The 22,204-nt window shown below is 32.7% G+C and overlaps 2 protein-coding genes across 3 annotated transcripts; both read right to left on the bottom strand.

Moving 5' to 3' along the window:
- Window positions 1-557: 557 nt before the first annotated feature.
- On the bottom strand, window positions 558-16,397 carry LOC133329439 (tyrosine-protein kinase Fer). Of its 2 annotated transcripts, XM_061537912.1 has the most exons (13): window positions 16,304-16,397; window positions 15,897-16,230; window positions 14,560-14,838; window positions 14,316-14,490; window positions 13,050-13,574; window positions 12,262-12,791; window positions 11,619-12,171; window positions 3,520-3,894; window positions 3,237-3,450; window positions 3,082-3,168; window positions 1,690-1,818; window positions 1,445-1,627; window positions 558-717 (listed from the first exon to the last, which is right to left on the bottom strand). In XM_061537912.1, the coding sequence occupies exons 3-13, from the start codon at window positions 14,667-14,669 to the stop codon at window positions 566-568; spliced, it is 3,033 nt and encodes a 1,010-aa protein (XP_061393896.1). In that variant the 5' UTR covers window positions 14,670-14,838; window positions 15,897-16,230; window positions 16,304-16,397; the 3' UTR covers window positions 558-565. The 2 variants fall into 2 exon arrangements, with proteins under 2 accessions (XP_061393896.1, XP_061393895.1); XM_061537911.1 differs by lacking the exons at window positions 11,619-12,171; window positions 12,262-12,791; window positions 13,050-13,574; ... (2 more) ...; window positions 15,897-16,230; window positions 16,304-16,397 and adding an exon at window positions 7,563-7,705.
- A 3,671-nt stretch (window positions 16,398-20,068) lies between these two features.
- On the bottom strand, window positions 20,069-21,566 carry LOC133329444 (uncharacterized). Its single transcript, XM_061537917.1, has 5 exons — window positions 21,199-21,566; window positions 20,848-20,933; window positions 20,545-20,777; window positions 20,312-20,465; window positions 20,069-20,240 (listed from the first exon to the last, which is right to left on the bottom strand). Exons 2-5 carry the CDS (start codon window positions 20,927-20,929, stop codon window positions 20,125-20,127), a joined length of 585 nt encoding a protein of 194 aa, XP_061393901.1. The 5' UTR covers window positions 20,930-20,933; window positions 21,199-21,566; the 3' UTR covers window positions 20,069-20,124.
- Window positions 21,567-22,204: the final 638 nt, after the last annotated feature.

Below are 22,204 nucleotides of genomic sequence, written 5' to 3'. Positions count from 1 at the left end.
TATAAATTGGGCGGTATCGATTTTTTGTTTTCAAATGTTCATTTCATTTTAGAGTGTATACTTAATATTAGCTTAAATATTGGTTTCCATTATACTTAACACTTAAAAAATTAATAATAATAAAATTATTATTTTTGTTACATATATAAATAATAAAATAACAGATATGCAATAACACATAGTATATATAAGTATATAAGACACAAAATACAAATAAAATAATAATATTTATGAATTTAAATTACAAAAAAATAATTATATATGCTTAAATTAGAACATTGATGAGATTTCATTACAAATATGAATGTATGTATGCATGTTTTGGATGTAATAGGGGGTAGGGGAATATTTTATATATATGTTCGCGGGGGTATGTATAAATGTAATGTAATTTTTATATGCTATGATTATTATATATTTTGTTTATAGTGTATAAAATGTAAAGTAATGAGTATGGTGTTTTGTTTCAGTTTGTTGTTGTTATTGATGTTCTTCTTCTGCAGAGTATGAGTATGGTGTTTTGTTTCAGTTTGTTGTTGTTATTGATGTTCTTCTTCTGCAGAGTTTAATGACTATTGTCTAAACGTAAAATCAGTGCATCGACGACATTATAAATTTCATCGAAATGTGGACGAGATTCTGGTTCAGCAGCCCAACATTGTAACATTAAACGATACATTTCCGCTGGTGCATTATCGGGTGCTGGCATACGGTAGCCTAAAATACAAATAAAAGAACGTGATTAATTAATAGAATTCGATATATTAAAAAAAATATTTTCTAAGGACTATCATCGTGGATTTTTAAAGAATATTTTGAACAAGAACTATATGAGGCGTGGATTTTTAAAGAATATATAAAAATAAATAGTTTTCCAAGAACTAAATGAGGTGTGGATTTTTTAAAGAATATTTTTCCAAGGACTATCAATATTAGGCGTGGATTTCTTGAAGAATATTATTCCTCAAACATAGTTCTACGCGTGAATTTCTTGAACAATATTATTCCTCAAACATAGTCCTAGGCGTGTATTTCTTGAAGAATATTATTCGAAGTACATAGTCCTAGGCGTGGATTTTTTAAAGAATATTTTCCAAGAACTATCAGAGGTTTAAAATTGGATTTATTAAAGAATATTCTTAAAGGGCTATTAGAGGTTTTGACATAGATTTAATAAGGAATATTTTTAAATTAAGCGGGGATTTTTTTAAATAACATTTTTCAAGGACTGCCATATATATATGTACGGTTTTTTTAAGAATACTTTTTAAAGAATATTGAATTAAATACTAATTTTTTATTATTAAAAAGTAGATATCTATTTCATCAAAGTTATATACTCTATATTATCCATCCTTGCGTGAATCTACATTATTGTTTTTTAACTATTTTCAAAATTTTTCATTTTTAAAACTTTTTACAAAATCGTTCATTCAATACTTACCAGCATCAATTTTCTCCCTAGCCTTGGTATTTGTCATACCCGAATAGGGGGTATCTCCTTTGGAAAATATTTCCCACATTAATATACCATATGACCAGACATCACACAGTGATGTATATTTGCCAAAATTCAAAGCTTCAGGGGCGGTCCATTTGACAGGAATTTGTTTCATGCCATCCGACACTATAAAGAAATAAAAATTATTAATAACATAAATAAATTTAAATAAAGCTATGTTTGCTTACCAATATACTCTTCTTCCTCGCGGGACATTCCAAAATCGGAAATCTTTACGGAACACTCCAAATCGACTAAACAATTGCGGGCGGCTAAATCACGATGTATACAATTTTTCGATTCCAAATAACGCATACCTGTAAAGGAAGGGGGTGATTCGTTATAAGGTATTATAAAAAAAAATGAATGCAATATAATCGGTTTGAGAATTTTAAAATTTTATTGGAAGATAATTTGTCCTTCTATATAAAGACTATTGCCTTCCATATGGCCTTCTTTTCTTCTATAAGCAAACCACGGTATTAAAAGGCGTTCTTGTTGTCCTTTATAATATTTGTGATTATTCTACAAGAAGTTATATATATATATATATTCTATACGAATAGTCTCTGGACTTCAATGGGCATTTTTTATTTTATAGGAAGACCTGCTGGTTTTATAATATTAATTAAGACCGGGATACCTATAAGAACTTATTTATGGAATTATATTACAAGGCTGGACTACTATGAGAAAATTCTTGTTTTGTTCAAAATATGTCCCAGTATTAAGACCATCCGTTATTTTATATGAATAGCTCGCTGTATTATATGTGACTGCATTTTGGCTCATTATAAAAAGAGGATGAATGTTAAAATGTCCTCTTAAAGGGCCTCGGGACATCAGAAAGAAAACTTCAGGTTTTATATATGAAAGTCGGCTTGCTTTCTATAATAAACTTCCTATAAAATATTTCCGGTATTCTAAAGACAGACCTTCAAATCTGAAAATGTATGAAAATACTTTCCGATACATTCCTTTGTATAAACTTTTACTTCATGGAAATATTCTGTTCTACTGTATGAAGAACTGGTATTCCTCCATTATGGCATTCTACTTTTTGGTCACCCATTAGAATACTTTTTAGTCTTACATGGCGATACCTTTTTGTCTTGGAGGAAAAGTTAATCGAAGATATATAGTCTATGATAAGTCTTTTCTGATGGCATTTTCAATTATACAGGTCTTCTTACAAAATAATTCTTGATATTTCTGGTATCCGATGAAAGGACTTTTGGTCTTCTTCTTTTACGAAATATTCTATTACAGTATTCAATTGGTAAGCTTTTTTGTCTTTTATGAGAACATTTTCTGTTTCTCTACAAAAATACATTCTTGTCATATGTAAGAAGAACTTCAGATCATGTTCCACATCTTTTGATTTTCTATGAGTATATTTTCTGGGCTTCTACGTTAACACTTTTTTTTTTCTAGGAGAAGATTTTTTTTATTCTTATATGAATAGATATTTCGCTCTTCCAAAACAAGCTTCTTTAGTTCTTCATAGAGAAGACATTCTGATCTTTTAACTATTTTTTCGTCAGTGTAGTTAATCAATATTGTAGTAATGAAAAACTTACCAGCTGCTGCATCACGACACATTCCCATTTGTTGTCGTGTTGTTAGATTATTCGAATTCTTGCGCAAATAGTTCAGCAAGGAGCCACCTATTTGAATTTGAAATACAATATAAATTTAGTGAATTATAGGAAAAAAATATTTTTTTTCAACTAACCTGGCACCAATTCCATAACAATCATTATCGGTTGCTTTTGCACACAAATACCAATCAGTTTGACAATATTTGGATGATCATACTGCTTGAGGATACGACCCTCTTGTAAGAATTTACGTTTCTGTTCATCGGGTAATGTCATACGGCAAGTTTTGACGGCCACATCTTTTTTGGTTGATTTCAATTTGGCTTTGTAGACATCACCAAAGTTACCCTAAAAACAACAAATAAATTACAAATTAATATAATCATCTAACAAATTCGAATTTCATGATAAACTTACCCGACCAATTTTCTCGCACAGCACAACATCATCATTGCTTAGTTCCCATATTTCTCGGCGTATTGGCGTTCGAAGGATAGCACCTGATTTAACTGTAACTGGCAACTCAGATTGATATTGATGTAAGATCAGCTCTTGTATACTTGGGAATGGTGGTCCTTCAAAACGGAAATGACCATCCACTGTTGTCTGAACTATAAAATGTTTGTGTCCATTCCAGCAGACACTCAAAACAATTTGACTCTCTTCATTGCGTATGGTTTCACGCACTAGGAAATCTCCTTCATTGTTGAGCAGGCGTACAACTTCTTCGCGTGGCAAGACACCATGGAACCATTCTTCTTCGTAGAGCGGGCGATTTGTTGAGAGGGAGACCTAAAGAGAGATTTGCAAAAAGAAATCATTATTAGTAAAAAATGTTAAGTTATTTAGATGGATATTAGTTTGTATTATTAAAACCAATAAAACAACAATAAAAAACGAAAAGCATAATAAACAAATTAAAATAAACAATTAAATTAAAATTTTGTTAAGAAAATTAAAAAATTAACATCTAAAAATAGCTCATGCATTTTTTTGTTCTTTATATCTAAATTTAAAAATAAAGAAAAAAGTTATAAATTTTGCAGATGCATTTGGTGATTATGGTGCACACTGTTTGTTTTTCGCTGCAGATGCATGATATACTTGGATTTAATCCAAAAATTAATAGATATTGAGTTTTTTTTTTTTGGAAATTTACGTCACTATATATTACAATGTTTTATATTTTTCACCATAGCAAGAAAATATATGTGTGTTCATTTTGGAACGAACCATTATATAAAAAAATTCGTGATTTTCCAAAAAAAAAAGAAAAAGAAACATTTATTTCATATTCAAAAATGTATATTTTTTAAATACATTTTTTATATAAATTATAATCTGTGATAAAATTAAAATAATGTGATTATATGGTACACATTTTTTAAAAAATAATTTAAATAAGTAAAAACGTCGTTAGGCTAATCTAAATACCCTGGCTTGCACCTTGAAAGTAGGACAATGAGTTGAGTAAATAAAATATATATTTACAACGAATCAGACTTAATACTTAAGATTACAGACTTAATACCAAAATATGGTACCGTTATATAAGGGCTGTCCTAAAAAGTGCACCGACATTGTTAATTATACCTTCAGCCTTATGGCTAATAATTGTGTAGAACAGTTTTGGAAGAACTTACTTACAGCCATCGGCTGTGTTGGGTACCAGGTCACCGTTACATAATGGGTAATGAAAGAGCAGACGAATTAGCTACACGAGGATCTCAATCTACAGATCTAGCAATTTATGGCTCAATCAAACCAACCATATGTCATTTTTATCGAAGCTTTGAGGCGTTCTTCGAGGAAAGAGCGAACTTTGGCACAACGAACCTAGGTGCAATGTGTCAAGGTCTATTTGGCAGACTCTGTCTACCAAAAGGACACACTCATTGTTGAACCTGAGCAAAGCTGAAATAAGAGTAATGACAGGAATCATTACTGATCATTGCAATATCAGGGCCTTCACCTGTGAATGGGACCATGATGCTACTGATTACTGTAGACTCTGCGTTGACGAGGAGGAGACGGAGGCAATTGAGCATCTACTCAACAACGGAATCTGTTCTAATATACAGCATCATTAAAAACGTAAAGTTGTTGGGAAAGAGCAAACTTGACACATACTATATCTTCTGTCCGATCTCTATAGCCCTCGATACTATCTTATACTCCCTTCTAAGCTTCTCATCGATACACTCCTTCTGGGACCTAACCATAAAATGGTAAAAACGGTGCTGAAATGCCTTTTATAATTTCATGCGAATAGAGCATGGCACAAGTACCTAGTACCTCCCCCACAAAGGGTCAACATTTTGAAACATTGTAATTACCCAAATTTCATAAAAACTTTGCTCATCGTAATATTTTTACCGACCCTAGATCGACTACAAAAATAGGACCCACCGGCCATTCCTCCCACTTCCCCACAATGGGTCAAAATTGTTGATAATTTGTTAATCCATTTGTTAATTAATGGAAGTCGATGTCAAAAAAACAATGGTATGGAATGTCCGATTTGGTGACAAATATAAACATCATAATATTTCTTTCATACTTTATTCAAGTTGGAAGATGGAAGTCATCAGTCCATTCTTTTTTGGTACCTCCTACACAAAATAGTTAAAATGTTGCTAAAAATTAATTATTAGAGAATGTGAACGGACAATCCGATTTGAACTAAACTTTACACAACATAATAATTTAACCATGCATTTATTATTGTTGGAAGATGGGACTTATCGGTTCACTCCTGCTAGAACCACAAAGGGTTAACATTTTGAAAACTTGTAAATCTCATATGGAGCGAACGGAAGAATATCAGAATATCAGAAGAAGAATATTGTAATTGGTAATATATTTAACTTTCATCTATCAATGTTGAAGATGGGACCCGTTGTTCCACTCCTTCTTGTACCTCGCTCAAAAAAATGTCTACATTTCCAAAATTCGTATATCCAATATAAAGATAATAGAATGTCAGATTTAATCCAAACTTTGCAAATCGTAATATTTTTTCAAACCTACATTAAATTCTAAGAAGGGGTCTATAGGGCAACCTCTACTGGTAAAGATGGTAAACTCTCTGATAAAAACATATACCATATAAAAGCTGTATTTTCTTCTGTAGACCTCTGCAAATCATCGCCTGAGGGCAACACCTTTTTTTACTGACACTTTTTTTACTTCTTTCTCAAATAATTCATAAACGGAGGATTCGATTCTCGAGAAAGTTGATATCCTAGAGAATTGAATTTCTTGCGGATATTCATGATCGGATTGGGTAATAAATGAATTTATGACTAGATAAATTATCAACTTGAAAACGAAATAAATACTGAAATGATGAATATTTTTTAAAACTAAATCCAAAACTGAGAAAGTTGATTTTTATCCTGCCCAATTTTGATGTAAATTAACCACATCATTTGGGAACTTTGTTTACAGCGCATATTTCTATTGGTTAAGGTCAATAAGAACCTATTCTTCCAAATGTTTTGAACTAATGTGACCCTGACAAATTAATGGAAGTCGATGTCAAAAATCTGAAAAGATTATGGAAAATTGGCATATTGCTAACAAATGGTCCATCATCGTCATATAAAAATAAATCAAAATAGAGGACTTATTTCTACCGAACTTCGAGTTCAAAAAGGAATATTGGTCCACTCTGTCCCATTTTCAAAAAGGTGAAAAATGTTAAAATGTATGAAATCAAATCACATGATTGGCGGAGCCCGGAATTGGGGAATTAGTTTAAGTTCGGAAAATATTATATTAATAACACACAAATAGTAAACATTTTAAAGAACAAAACAAAATTATTTATCTTGGTTTTACTACCAACCTTAGACAAATACTGAAGAGGAACACTTTAAAAACTGAAACTCGATTCCGACAAAATTAGTCGACTGTAATCGATGAATATATGATATTTCGTCTGACTATTTTCTAAAATAATATTGGAGAATGTGATTGTATCATAACCTAGGTTATGACATTTTGATAGCCAATTCCAATTATTATAGCCGGAATAGAATTTGGAGCCTTACTGTATAAATGGAATATAATACACATTTCCGACTTTGGCTTGGATCATAAAATCTCAGATCGACCACATTATATAGCTCGACCAAAAAGCGCACACGCATAGTGGCCTGGATGTGTTAATGATTAAATACTGCCTAATCTAGATTTTTTCGATAATTTTCCAAAATGACGTGATAATTGTTTACAGTTATAACATCATTATATTTATCTATATTCCATTCTAGTATTCGAATATAAAAATATTTAAGAAATTATTGCATCAACAAACGAATAATAATTTTGCGTGGGAGTGTTAAATGTCTGACAATTTCTAGTATTCGGACAATTTGACAGATTAAAGAAATTATTTATTTGAGCACACTGACAACACGTCACTTTTTTATATAAAAATTAATGTTTGCACTTACATTAAATATTGATTTTGGACGCTTTTTGCGTGCCGGTGGTTTTGGTGGACCATTTAAATTGTGGCAGTTACGAAAGAATAGCAACGAGAAATTTCCTGCCGAATCACTGCAGTTGCTACTTTGACCGGAAGTACTACTCATTTTCACAATTTTTTTTTTTTTAATAAGACATTATTTGAAAATATAATTAGATTTGCATTAAATGCTGCTTTACTTTTAAATGCTTGAATATATTTTTAATTATTTTATTCTTTCAATTTTTTATTATTTATTTATTATTTTAAAATTTTCACTTTATTTCAAATTTTCACCGAAATTTTTACGCATTTTATTCAATGAAAATTTCAACGTTGCCCGGTTTTTTTTGGGTGAAACAAGAAAATTTAGCGAAATGAAAATATTACCGCACAACAACTGATGATATTGAATGAAAAACTGTTTCCAATAGCAAACAAAAAATTAAGAACAAATCTCATTTCGAATATAGCGTACACCAACACATTCTCATAGTGAATGAAATAAAACCTACGACAATAAAATACATTTATATTTCAAAATCACAACTCATTTGAAAAAAAAAAACATAAGAGAAACCTCAATCTCTTGCGAAAAACAATTCTCTGAGAAAACAAATTGCATTTGTTGTCTCTAGACGATTTCCTGTTGAACTTGTAACATTTATCAGCCAACAAAGTTCATGAGTAATGACATTTAGTTGTTGTGGTTGGTGTGGGGGAATTCTTTTTTTATTTAAATGTTAAGTTATTGAAAAAACATCTCAACATCATCTAAGAGTTCTATGTTTTTTGTTCGAAACAACAAATTTACTTTGACGCTTTCCCATCAAGTTTTTTTGTTGGCAGAGTGACAAATTTTGTTATTTCACCAACATTGTGTTTTCTTTTCACCTACCCTAGGAAACACACAGCCACCTAGTGCTGCGTCACTCACATTTGTTGCATTGGACATAATTTTTGGGAGAGACCTGAATTTATATACATATATGTATGTATATATGATTATTGGTTATTTCGAAACGTTTCTATAGATATTTTGAGTATTGAGAACAGAAATTGCTTTTAATCGCTGTATTAGCAATCATTTTAGAGAAATATTCTAATAATCTCTAGAGAATTGGTGGGAAATTTGTGTTATTAAAAAGGGTGTACCAAAATAAATGTAGTAATATTTGAAATCTTGATGAATATTTAAAATTTTGACTTTTTAAATTATAACATTGGTCAGTTAAAGTCTTCTTTAGCTCGAACCGGACCCACATGCAAAATTCATATTTGTCCATACCTGTGGTCTGTACTGTGTTTACAAATTATAATGGAGAAATGGACGGACAAACATGGCTAGATCGACTCAGTTAGTTGAGAAATGATAGTCGGCATGGGCCAAGGACCAATCTTTTGCGGCGTTACAAACTCTTGGGACCATATAATATATGGATATACAAATTACTAAAATGTGACCAGCGCCCATCTTTAGATACAAGAGCACACCCAATAGCACAATGGTTTTCAACCTAACGAAAATCAATATTTACTAAAATTTCGGGAAATTTACCCAAGTTTTCCATATCACTGTACCTTTGAGAATTTAATGTTTTTAAATCGTGTTGGCTTTTATTTGATATTTCAGGTTCCTAGTGGGTGAAAAATCTTTCAACAAAAAATTATAACCCACAAACCAGCCTCTTTACAGTTATTTTGATGTTCCTAGGCACATTGCAAATCGGCTGAGGAATAGTAAAGCAGCAGGTGCCGATGGGATATCAGCCGAACTATTCAAGATCGGAGGTCAGATGCTGGTCAGGAGCATGCACCAGCTCATTGATACAATGATTGTAACCTCAGAATCCTCGGTCCCGTGCACAATAAAGAAGACAAGACGATATGTGCCAAATATAGAGGAATTAGTTTTCTTCCCATCGCAATAAAGTGCTATCCAGCGTGCAGGCTGAACGACTGAAGCCAATGGTGAATGCTATTATTGGACCATACCAATGCGGCTTCAGACCTTGCAAATCCACCATTAACCAGATTAATCCACCTATTCGTCGACTATAATGCCGCATTCGACAGCCCTATTCAGAGGTGTACGACATTCCTGCTAATTAATACGGCTATGCAGGATAACCTTAAAGGTCAGCAGTTAAAGTCGGAAAGGACTTCTCGGAGCCTTTCAAAACCGAATGAAGTGGAGTGTTCGAGAGAGAAATTTTCCGAAAGATCTTCGGGCCAATCTGCGTCGATCGGCATCGAATGAACCATGAGTTGTACCATCAACTCTCGGACATTGACATAGCAAGTCGTATCGAGCTGATGGTTGATGGTTGAGGGGACTTCCCTTAAAAAGTGGACCAATATTGATTATTTTTAGTAGGACGATTTACTACCACATCACAATCGAAAATATCAAATTACAGCGAATTAAATTGAAACCTGTGCCCAAAAACTTTAAAATATCGAATATTAGTGGGTACCGTTGTGTGGGGGCTACCACGAAACATGGGCCATTATTAATAATAAAATTCCGAATAATGGGCCGTACCGTTATATGGGGCCTACAATAAAAAGTGGGACAAAATTGATAATTTTTGGTATTAGGATGTGTAACCCAAAGAGAATGCAAAATACCAAATTACAGCCTATTCGGTTAAAAAACATGCCAAATATCTCTAACGTACCGCATATTTCGGGGTACCGTTACCCCTTCTCAATACCAATCATCCTATGAATGCAATATATTTTAAATTAAACAAACAGACGGACATACATAAATCGACATCGAATTTTACTCTGATCAATAATATGTATGCATTATGGGGTCTCCAGTAACTATTCCGAAGTGTTGTAAATTTAATATACACTACACCTTTGATGGACCTAGGTTTTTAGGAATAAAAAAGGGTTTTAAAAATTTGCAACAAAAACAATAACCAATTAATATGAGATTTTTAAGTTTTTTAAATGTTGACTCTTTGTTGAGGAAGTACCAACACGGGTGGGCCTAGAGGCTCCAAGAGGCATATATACTAAGTTGAGGACAAATGCAATTACATACGTTCACATAATTTATAATTAGTTTTTCTTTACAATGTTTATCAGTTTGTGGAATGAAACAAAGTAATAAGTTAGGAAAAAAATATTACGATTACATTTCTAAAACAACTCCAAAATCTGAAATGAATTTGATCTATGTTTATAATTTCGGGTATCTTTAGAAACTTTTTGGAAATATTTTTTCTTGTCTAAAATTTTTTTACAAGAAATATCGTGATTATATATTAGGATATTTTAATGAATATATAAGCACAATAATCGAATATATGAAGAATATATTTATAAGTATTTTTAGTTTAGAAAAACTGTAAATAATGTTAATTTTTTGTATAAATTTGGATATTTTAAAAACATATTTCATTGAAATAGAGGATATAGTTTACAATATATTTTGTTTTCCAAACTCATTGAATTTCAAGAAGAAATTAAAAATGAATTGCATATTTTAATATACTCCTTTATAAATATTAGAACATTTTTCAAAGTGTACCATTTAAGAATTAACAACAAACATGCAAATTAAATTCCAAAACAAAAAAGAACATGCTTAAAAACATTAAGAATAACAAAAATAGAAGCTGCATAAAAATAAAAGCTAAAATGTACTCAGCCTACATTACAAAACTACTCTTATGGTAAATAATTATTACATTTTGAATAAACTTAATATTAAACATCAACTTAAAACTATATAGTTTTTGCTTTACAAACAATACCATGGCAGGAGATAGATGTGTCAATGCTACTGAAAAGTGCTTAAAGTAAACAACATTTTCTACTACTAAAAGAATAAAGTATAAAATTTAAATTAAAAAATATTAATAAAGTGAAAAATTGTGCTATAATATTCGGGAGGAGACCCACAAAAAAAATTTTTTTCTAAAAAAAAATAATTAAAGCTCTCCACTCTAAAGATGCAATATGAGACAATCGTTCAGACATTCTTCATTTGGTTGGTGTCGGATTATGAATGAATGCTACTCACTGTTGTCGCCAAACTGGGAACACAATAACAATGATCCTTCATGGAGAGTACATCATCACTTGATTCACCAGCATCCTCATCATCATCGCCATGCGAGTGGCGATCAACGCTAAATGGCCGGTGATGACGATTGTGGTGTTTTGCCACATGCGGTGATCCTGGAGGGCATGTACAAAATTCTTCGCTATTATCTTCTGATGTTTCCGAATTCAAATTGAATTCTTTGGCAAAATCGAAGACACTTTTGCTCGGATGTATACGACGACGTTTCGTACATACTTTACACAATTTACCTTTGCGCAATTGAAAATTTATGAATTTCGAACGGAATGTTTGTCGTATGGCTTTGGATTTCTTTTGTATTTTTGGCACTTTAAATTTTAGCTTTGAGTTAGATGAGTCCTTGGACGGATTCATGTTGGCAGTGTTTGTTGTTGTAGTGGTGGTGGTGTTGATTTTTGTTGATTGACTTGAGGAATCAAGTAATGGATCGGTGTGTGTGGATGGTGAACTGAGTGTGGAAGAGCTATTTTGATTATTACCATTATTATCGGTTAACTGAGTTTCTGGATAATTTGGTGTACCGGAGGGTGTAATGGCTGACCCACCGGTTTTTGAATGTAATGAAGAAGATGTGTTGGATGATGATGAAGTTCCCTCGGAACTTTTATTATCATTGACGCCATTTGTTTTCATTGAATTGAAGCAGCCGGTTTCCTCTTTTTCCGGACTATCTTTACTATCCATGGATTTATGCATTTTTGTCAAAGGACTCTTAGAGAATTCCTTGATGTTGCATAAAATGGCATTAATGGATTTTTGTGAGAAGGATAATGATCGTTTCTTGTTCTTATCATTTTGCATGGTAATGGGTAATTCTCGATCTGAACTCGAGGTGGATATACGTTTGATGTCATTTGGATTACCACTAATGGGTCGTTTTACTACATCAATTATTTCCGCTGATTCAATGGCATCCAAATCGGTGACCTGTGGTGAAATCGTCCTCTTAAGACGATTATCCAAGGTACGATTCAGTTCGTCTATGCGATCTAAATGAGCATCTATGGAATTTTGCATTACTTCGGGTATGGGGTTTTGTTCATTATTATCTACATCTACGCCATTCGTATTCATGATTACTTCCTGGCCATTAGAAGTATTATCCTTCCCCTCTTCCATTATGTTTTTATTTCCTTCTGTTTCTTTACTTTCCTCTGCCTTAATTTCCTCCTTAATACTATCCGGTATTGCATTGATTTCTATAACCACCTGTTGCTGTTCTCCCAGTGTCGATAACAATATTTCCTTTTCACATTTATTTTCCACTTCACTTTCTTTGGTTACATTTTGGGTTTCGTCCTCCTTGGGATGTACCTTCTTTTCCTCATCGGTCTCCTCCACCGTAATTTCCTTTTTCTCCTCCACGACGATATCCTTTTTCTCCTCTTCTTTCAAATCTAAATCCGCATAAATATGATTATTGTTATTATATGACCATTTCTTATCGTCATATTCATCATCTTCCTCGTGCTGTTCCCTCAGCTCATTGCGCATCAATATCGAACCGTGGCTCATGCTGCGTCTTAGCTTGGATGGTACAAATCTTAGTGGCGGTGTCAGCTCCTTAACAAAATCACTTAAATCATGCATAAAACCCTGATTGTTATTAGCTTCAAAACTGGCAGCCATGCGCATGGGTAGGTTAGTAATAATAGGCTCATATTTTGCAGGGCTATTGGGACTAATTACCGATAGTGAACCCAGACTCTGAGAGCGTGGTTTCATTTTACTGGTCAAACGTTTGGCTCGCGCTGCTGCTGTCGGTGTTGTCGGCTGGGGTGTTGATTTACGTTTGAAATGACGTCCTCGCAGTAAGGTGAGAACACCACCGCGTCGCCGTAACTCATTGAATATACTTACACTTGTTGTTGTATGATGGTTGTTATTGGAGTTCTAGAGTGTGTGTTTTTGTTTTTTGTATTTATTTTGTTGGTTAGTTGTTTTGTTTTGTTTTAATTGTGTGGGTCGTATAAGAAAGAAAGATATGGGGAAAAATTCAAAATCATGTTAGGTTATATAAATATTTGGAAACATTCACCAGTTCTAATTAAAAAGGGTTGTCCTATTACTTCTGTTTCGAGGAATGCGATCGAAAATTAAGTTATGTTTATTGATACACAATAGACATTTCAGTTCTGTTAATAAGGGTTCAAGTGGTAAGTCAATAAGGTCGAGCCATGCTGACACGTAAGAAAAAAAAATTCGATTTTTTGTTAACTAATTTGTAGGCCTTCTATTTGAAAAGTAGTTTTATAGGACTACGTTTTTTAATTCTATATGAGGCCTGGATTCTTTTAGAATATTTATTGGTCTATACGAGGCGTGATTTTTTTGAAAATATGTTGTGGGCTAAGATTTTTGTAAGAATGTTTTTTTTTAATTTTCGATCACAAAGAAGTATTAAAAAAAGGGAACTCCTACAAACAATTACTTGTCATACTTAATGCATAGACCACAACCTTTAATCTTTGCTATTTTGATATATATATATATATAAATCACATACTAAATATAATAATTATTTGTATTATAAATAATACTCCATAACCTCAATATTTATGTAAGTGAATAATGCATTTAAATCCTATAGAAATACCCTACACCATACAAATTTTTATCACATTTCAAACTCACCTGATGATTATCATTATTATAGCCACTGTGTTCAAAACAGGGGAAATTTGGCAAATCATCACCGGGTGGCAATTCTTCACAACCCACTTCATTCAGGGCACATTTAATCATATCCAATAGTTTTTGTTTTTGTTTCTCCTGACAACGTAGGGCATTCAAATCCTTCGATTGGCGACTGTAAAATGAAAGAGAAATAATGTTAACTAATGCGTTCGAAAATTTAGAGCGGTTGATATGAAAATACTTTTGATTCTCCTTTGACGATTGTATGCCATTGCTGTTAATGCTACCATTTGAGGTTATCGAACCATTGGCTATGGGCGAACCACCATTGACATGTTCAATCATTTTCATTTGTTTCTCTTGGCAGTCTCGTACGAATAATTCCAATTCCAATTGTTTGGTACGCAACCAATCGACAGTTAAATTATCAACGGCCAATGTACTGGACTGTAATTTGCCAGGGATGTCTTTGATGAGCGATTCGTCAAATTGAAATACAACAGGGGTGGTGGGTGATGTTCTGGAAGAGAAAATAGGAAACGTTTTAATAATGCCTAAACTAAAAAAAGGTAAAAAATAGTTTCTAAGATATAAGAAAATGTCGGTGTTTCGTATTTTTGGAATATAAATGATTTCCTCAAAGACAATGTTCAATATAAATTTACCGCCTGTAAAGGTACCGCCCCGTTTTATGCATTTTGATGCTGCTAGCCGAATTTTAAAATTAGTGTCTGATTTAATTATCCAGTTTCTAAGTGAATAGGCAATTTTTTGAATGTCCTAGTCCACATAAGGTGGCCTTCATAATATTGGAATTTAAGCAATTTAGTATGACGATTTCTCAGGGGATGGAATATGTATTTCTGCTGTTGTTGCAGCCCTATTGCTTTAACACAGCGGACTGAGGTGACAGACGTTGGCCAGGTAAGTCTGAGGTCATTTTGGATCCCGGAACCATCTGTCGGGGTGCATTTATTGTTTTGCTACCTTGTAGATTTTTACTTGTCATTGACAAAAATGAGACAGGAATGATAATTAACAAAAAGTCGGTTAAAACGTCGAATTGCTGCCACATTCAGTCCAGCTCTGACCACGAAAGACATTTTCCAGTTCACAATTTAATTGCATGTCAACAGAACTCTTGTTGTGACACCCTATATAGGAGGCGTTCCAGCTTGTGCTTGATTGTCCCTTTACTGATCGCATATAATACTCGTTTCGTACGCCATCCATAAAAATAATGTTACAATCTGTCAAATTAACTCAAAAGGTGAATTGGAGTTCATTGTAAGAGCGTAGTAGTCGGCGGAATCTACTACATCTCTTAGGAGAATAAAAAATATATAGACAGGTCCATCTAAAATAACATACTAGGAAACTGCGTTTGACACTGTTTTTATCATGTCACTGAAAACAGACCTGACTGAAGATTCACCACATCCTTAATTCATAGCAAAAGCGAGATCATAGAAAGTGATTCGATGTGCAAGATTTGGCCCCGTTGGCCCCCTAATATAATTTCTTTGCGATTTTTCGGTTCCCATTTCTGAATTTTTGTTTTTATATACCCCAACTCACCTATGCTTTTCGGTAAATTCCCGATATTCCTCACTTGGATTTATACTGTTTATCACATTATCGATACGTTTTTGAATTTCCTTGAATTTATCCGCGGTTAGATCACTATGTTGACTGGCCTCCTGTAAAATGTTCTTCCACAGTAGTATGAAACTTTCTTGGACCGACTGTTGATGTTCCAATAAGCCGGGTAGGAGTATGGTACGGAAATCTTTTTCAACTTCGACAGCTTCGGTTATCGAGAGTACATATTCGTTGTGGGTTAAATGTAATTTACGGCAGGCTTTTTGATATTTATCACGGACATCATCAACTTTGCGGCCACTGCGACCAGCTATAATGGAAATGTAGAATAAAACGAGGGAATTAGTAAAACATTTTTGGAATGTATATATACAAGTACTTACCTTTAATATAATGTTCCTCAAAGCGATCCCTTAATGTCCGATAGCCATCCAAATGCTTTGTGTATTCGTTTTTCTTTCGTACCACCTCTTCTGTGAGCTGGAAAATAAGAAAAGGTCCATAAAATATTAGTATGGTTTAATGTTTAAAAAACTGGGAATGAATGGAATAGAGAAATACAAAATTAGGAGAATATTTCGATTTTTGGGCCAAACATTGTGGATTTAAGATCATCTGTTAAATTTGCAATTGTTTTCGACAATTTTCTGCCATATTTTTGTGTGAGAGAGAAATGTCTCTCAGCAGTTTATAGTTTAATTGAATGATTCCCTGAAATGAGCGCATGAACTAGATCAGTCCTAATCATTTATTACAATCAAAATTATTGCGGACATTTTTGGTAAAAAAATGAAATAACAAGGGAAAGTAAAGACAAATATTTCAGAGGTGGCGAGGAATGAATTCAATAGTGAATTTTAAACTTGACATACCAAGGAATATACAATCCAAACAGATCAAATCAAAAAATTTAATTTAGTCCATTCGATCATTTCGATTAATCAGACATAAGTGATTAAACTTTAGGGACATGTCGGAACTATAAAAAACACATTTCAAATTGATATGGGGAAAATTCGAATACAAGGTGGAAGATTTTTACATCTTCCATCTCCTCCAGACTTTGCTCCCGCTATCAATATATTTTCTTAGATACAAAAAAACATATCTATTAAGAAGAAACTTTCGCTAAATAGGAAGGTTATCCCCGAAACTAAGAGGTATTTCAAGCTAAGGATAAATTGTAATACAAAAATAATACCAAAAAGTTGACATTTAAATTTCAACTTTTGTTATTATTTTTCAAAAAGAATGTACTGTATCTCCCGAATTCAAGGATATAGCGATGCCAAATGTTGTTCATATTCTATTTAGGGTAGTTGCATTGAATCTGTGAACAGAAAATTGTTCTATGATTAAGTGAAAAAACTCGGGGCACAAAGGGTTAAGTTAAACAATTTTTAAAAATTATTTTAGTGTGGAACTTGATCTAAGAACGCCTACTAATACGAATTGTGTATGTTACATTCCCTCCATGAGGTTAAGACATATCTGAAAAAAATCGAAAGAATTTCGGAACTACAATGTTTGTGTTGGAAGTATCGCGAATTTATAAACAAAATGTGTTCGATGTTCGATTGTTGGCGAGAATTTTGATTTTAACGCGCATTTTGCATCTCCGTCGGTGTTTGTTCTAAAATGTTCAATTTGGTATTGCGTATAGATTCCCCAGGGTTACTTGAGTCACAAATTTAGGATTTTTTATAAAAATATTTTTTAATTCTATGTAGATAAATTATATAATATGTTTTGTAGGAACAGCTTAAGTATGGTTTCTTACAAAGTAGTTTTCAATATTTTCTTAAAGCCTCTCAATATGGCCGGCCTAAAGAAGGCAATTCACATTTCTCCTAAGACCTTTAAAGTCCACATACAATGGGCAATTGACGTATTATTTAGATGTAGAAAATGTATATAGACCCTTAAGATGTTCCTTAAAAATACATAGAAACCAGGCATTCTGTAGATAGACGAACGTTATGGGGTACTCTAGATAACGTTAAGTACCATCCAGAGGTCTTCTATCGATATTACCTATGTCAGGAGTCTTCTGTAGACGCGGTTCCATTAGGTCATATTAAATATATAGTAGAATTTCAAAAAACATTCCTATGATAAATTAACTAAAGGGAGTCTTATTTAGGCGGACTGAAAGTAGTCTTTATAGACGAGGTGAAGGGCAGGAAGGTTTTATACACGATCTGAAGGCAGACTTTATAGACGAGCTGAAGGAGTCTTTATAGACGAACTAACGGACGGGAAACTTTACAAACGAGTTGAAGGAAGTCTTTATAAAAGAGCTGAAGAGGGTCTCTATAAACGAACTGAAAGAAGTATTTGTATACAAGTTCGTCGAATCAGTTACATATATTTATACCCATTAGTAGAAGAAGTGGATGTGGCAACTTTTGGTCACGTTGGTTAGAAAATTCTAAAAATGAGGTGTTTATACTTCAATAATGAAGCATGCCAAATCCCAATCGGTTGGAAAATTAATCAGTGAGCTCAGAAGGTGGTTCTTTGGTGAATAATTATTTATCTCTTTTCTTGTAAAAACGGATCCGAAATTTTGGCAGGTAAATTAAATATATTGTTTTCTCGATTTACGTGTTGAAATTCCGAAATTTTAAAGCTGTAAGTAATAAAAAACCAAACGTAATCGGAGGCGCCAGTGAGTAAATTGTCCTTTACAATTCCCTGTTACGGCACGTTTTGAAACGTAGCGATCAAATTAGAATCTACCTAATTAATAAAATCATTAATAATTTTCAACAAATGTTGTAGTATTGTTTAATTAATTCAATAATTAGCCAAAAATAAGTCATTTAGATATTGAAAAACAAAAATTAATTTCTAAAACAATTTATTTTTTAACCAGAATTTATTGTTTATTAATTTCCCATTTGCAATTTATTTAACGAATATATATTGATTTTTTTGTTTTGCTGCTTCATCAAATTAGGTTACTTGCGATGATGATGTTGTTCAGAGAGAGAGAGAGAGAGAGAGAAAAAACCAACAACTTCAAAACGTGTTGACCAGGTCAAACATTTTAACCCACTGCCACAATTTCGTTTTGTATTATTCCAATTTCAATTTTCTCAACTTTATTGGCGTAACACAATTGAAATTGAAGAAATAAGCCGCCCCCCAAACAGGCGCGTGTTGAAGTGAGTACGTCGGCGAACACAAGCAGAAAAATGACGATATATACACGATTTGGATTGAATTTCAAAAATTGAATGAATGACGTTCAACGACGATATGAAAAAAACTATAACTGTTAGGAGGGATATGTATTTCATAAGTTCCAATAAATGCCCGTGTGTGTGTATATCGTTGGGGTATAATTGCGGTGGACTAAGTTTAACTTGAAATGAAAACAAATCCACTCAAATTTCTCATCACTATTTGCACGAATAGTTGAAGTTGGTTGGATTTTTGTTGGTTTTTATTTTTATGAATTTGTTTGAAAATAAAACAATGTTTAATTGATTTTTTCAAACATTTCTCCAACAATAACAAAAACCTTACGAATTTAACAAGGTAAATTTATTTGTACATATATAGAAGCAATTAAAAGAGGATACAGTGGCTCAAAGGTTTAACAAAAGATATTGTAACACTTACACCCTGTGGTCTGAGGTTCTAATTGAAATATATATGTATGTGTGTGCATAAACCAAGACGTACCCAGTAAAAAATTGGATCATCCAACGATTAATCGTAGGACGCTCCTTTTCGAGCAATGGAGTACTCCTTAAATCTCCGACTCTCTTGCATTTTATACTCTTTTTTAACATTGCATGTCCTAGGAGGCGAGCACTCCTTTTGAGCTCCCATTGGATGACAGACGGAGTACTCGTTTTCATCTCGGAAAGGAGGACAAAGGGAGTAATCTTTGTTATCTCCTGAAAAAGCATATAGGGAGTACTCCTTTTGATCTCGGAAAGGAGAATCAAGGGAGTAATCTTTGTTATCTCCTGAAAAAGCATATAGGGAGTACTCCTTTTGATCTCGGAAAGGAGAATCAAGGGAGTAATCTTTGTTATCTCCTGAAAGAGTAAAAGAAAGTAAAGAAGTAAAAGAAAAGAGTAAAATAAAGAATATATATTTTATCATTTATTTTTAACGAAAAAAAAACAAATAATTCATTTTTGTACTATAATTTCTTATAATTAAAAAAACATATTAAATACTTTATTTATTTAGATTTTAGGCTGTAGGTTTGCCGGTAAAATGTTGCCTTACATTTGCGAAAGGCCAACTTAAAAGATTTTTCAAATTCAGGATAAGTTTCGTAGGTGTCTCTGAGTGATTCTGCAAAAATAAAGGAAAAATAAACATCATGTACATATTATTTAAAACACGTTATAAAATCAAGCTATTACCGAAATAAAAAAAGTTAAACAACCGATATTTGTTTATGGCTGTCTTATTTTTAGCTCCATCCCAATTTACCCGAAGCAAAATATTGTCACCAATCATTGCATGTAACGCCTTTTCTATTTTGTCTTTGCCAAATTTTAGTTTCATATATGATATCTGAAAATAATTAAAGATAAATATAATTAGCTTTTAGTACCAAATTCACTTAAATTATGCATTAAAAACTCTGGCTTACCACTTCTGATTCAGGCTCGTTATTAACTAATTGTTCTGCCGAATTTAATTCCTCTAGTGAATTTATTGGAAAAATTTTGAGATCCTTGCTAGTTGGGCGTATGTGTTTAACGATCTGTTCTAACAAAATTGTCTGTTTACACATAATTTTCTTTAAAGCTTCGACTTCAGTTTGAAGGAGATCAATTTTGTTCTCCAATTTTTTATTGGTGTTTTTTGTTTCATTGTTTGTTTCTAGAAATGAACATAAAATCAAATAATTACTATGATAAAAAATATAAAAAGAGCTATGAGTTAACATTACCTGCGACATTATTCGGTGTGCTTTGTACAGTTTCATCCGTAAAAACTGATTGAGTTTGGAATATGTTCGCATTAAAATTCATGGTTCTTAAGGTAGAAAAATAGTTTGAAATATAGTTTAAATATTAGTATTTACTAAATTTGACAGTGGTGTAGAATAGGAATAAATACAAAATATTCCCCATCAGGTACGCAAAATATCTTGCAATATATGTCACGCATGTTAATTTTCTCTCGGTGGATATTTAGTGTTTTCGCCTTACAAATTCCTAATTTGAGAAATTTTCAATTTCTTTTTTTACAAGCCGTCTAAGATGACGTTTAGAAACAAAATTATCACACATTATTTTACCAATTGATTTTTTTAATTACACTTTTTTAATTTTTTTAATTACACTTTATTTACACTTACAACACGTGTTTCACTTCAGACGGACACAAGAAAACTGAGCAAATGGACGGACAACCATAAAGAAATAATCGAACATGACGAAAGCAACAGTTAAACAACAGTTACATCAAACAAAAAAAAACATGCCAAAAATGCTTTGATGCATCCCTTATTGATCCATTTGGAGCATAAGGCGAGACATCAATTTTTTTCCAACTTCGTGGAATTTTTTGGCAAAACAAAATTCATACATTGCTCGCTTATTACTCCAAATGGATGAAGAAATCATTACTCCTCTATTGCTCGGTTGAGGATTACTCCAAATATTTTTTACTGGGTATTAACCGAAACATACTCAGCAAGGTTTTGCGTACCACCATGTGTTGTGTTGTTTAAAGTGACATACAAAAATGATTTGCCAAAAAATGGAATCAACTCATAAACATTTTGGTGCGATCATTTTCACAACTTTTGCAGTTGTTTATAACGGAATAGAGGACATAGATCAACTTAAAAAATAAAACCCCATGCCCAAACACTCTAAAAATCTGGCGTCAAATTCGATATGTTCAAGTCTCATATAAATAAAAGTCTCGATCGATTTTAGGGTTTTTTTTGAAATTTTATTTTTGGCTGGATCGAACTGAAGCTATTATTCTTGAATCTATCTTCCAACAGGAATTCCCATACTTTCATATTCCTTCCCCACAAATAAAATCAACTAACAAGAGATATGAAGCCTCTGAGCCACTGTACTTAATTGTTATTCATGGCACACATTTTACCAACTCTTTTGCATACGAGGCTAATGGGAGGAATGTTTTTTTCTTTCTTAGATTCGATTTGAATTGTCTGCCACTTCTTCTTGTTCAAAGTGATTTCAAGAAGCAAAAGGTGTATGACTGACTGGTTGGTGTTGAACGGCTTGTTCAAACCACACACTGTCTCTCCATTAATTTAGCTTCTT

The sequence above is a fragment of the Musca vetustissima genome, unplaced genomic scaffold, assembly GCF_032173495.1.
Source record: "Musca vetustissima isolate MV318-11 ecotype Yass unplaced genomic scaffold, APGP_CSIRO_Mvet_v1 utg27537, whole genome shotgun sequence".
Taxonomy (NCBI): domain Eukaryota; kingdom Metazoa; phylum Arthropoda; class Insecta; order Diptera; family Muscidae; genus Musca; species Musca vetustissima.
This window is presented reverse-complemented; position numbering and strand designations above follow the sequence as displayed.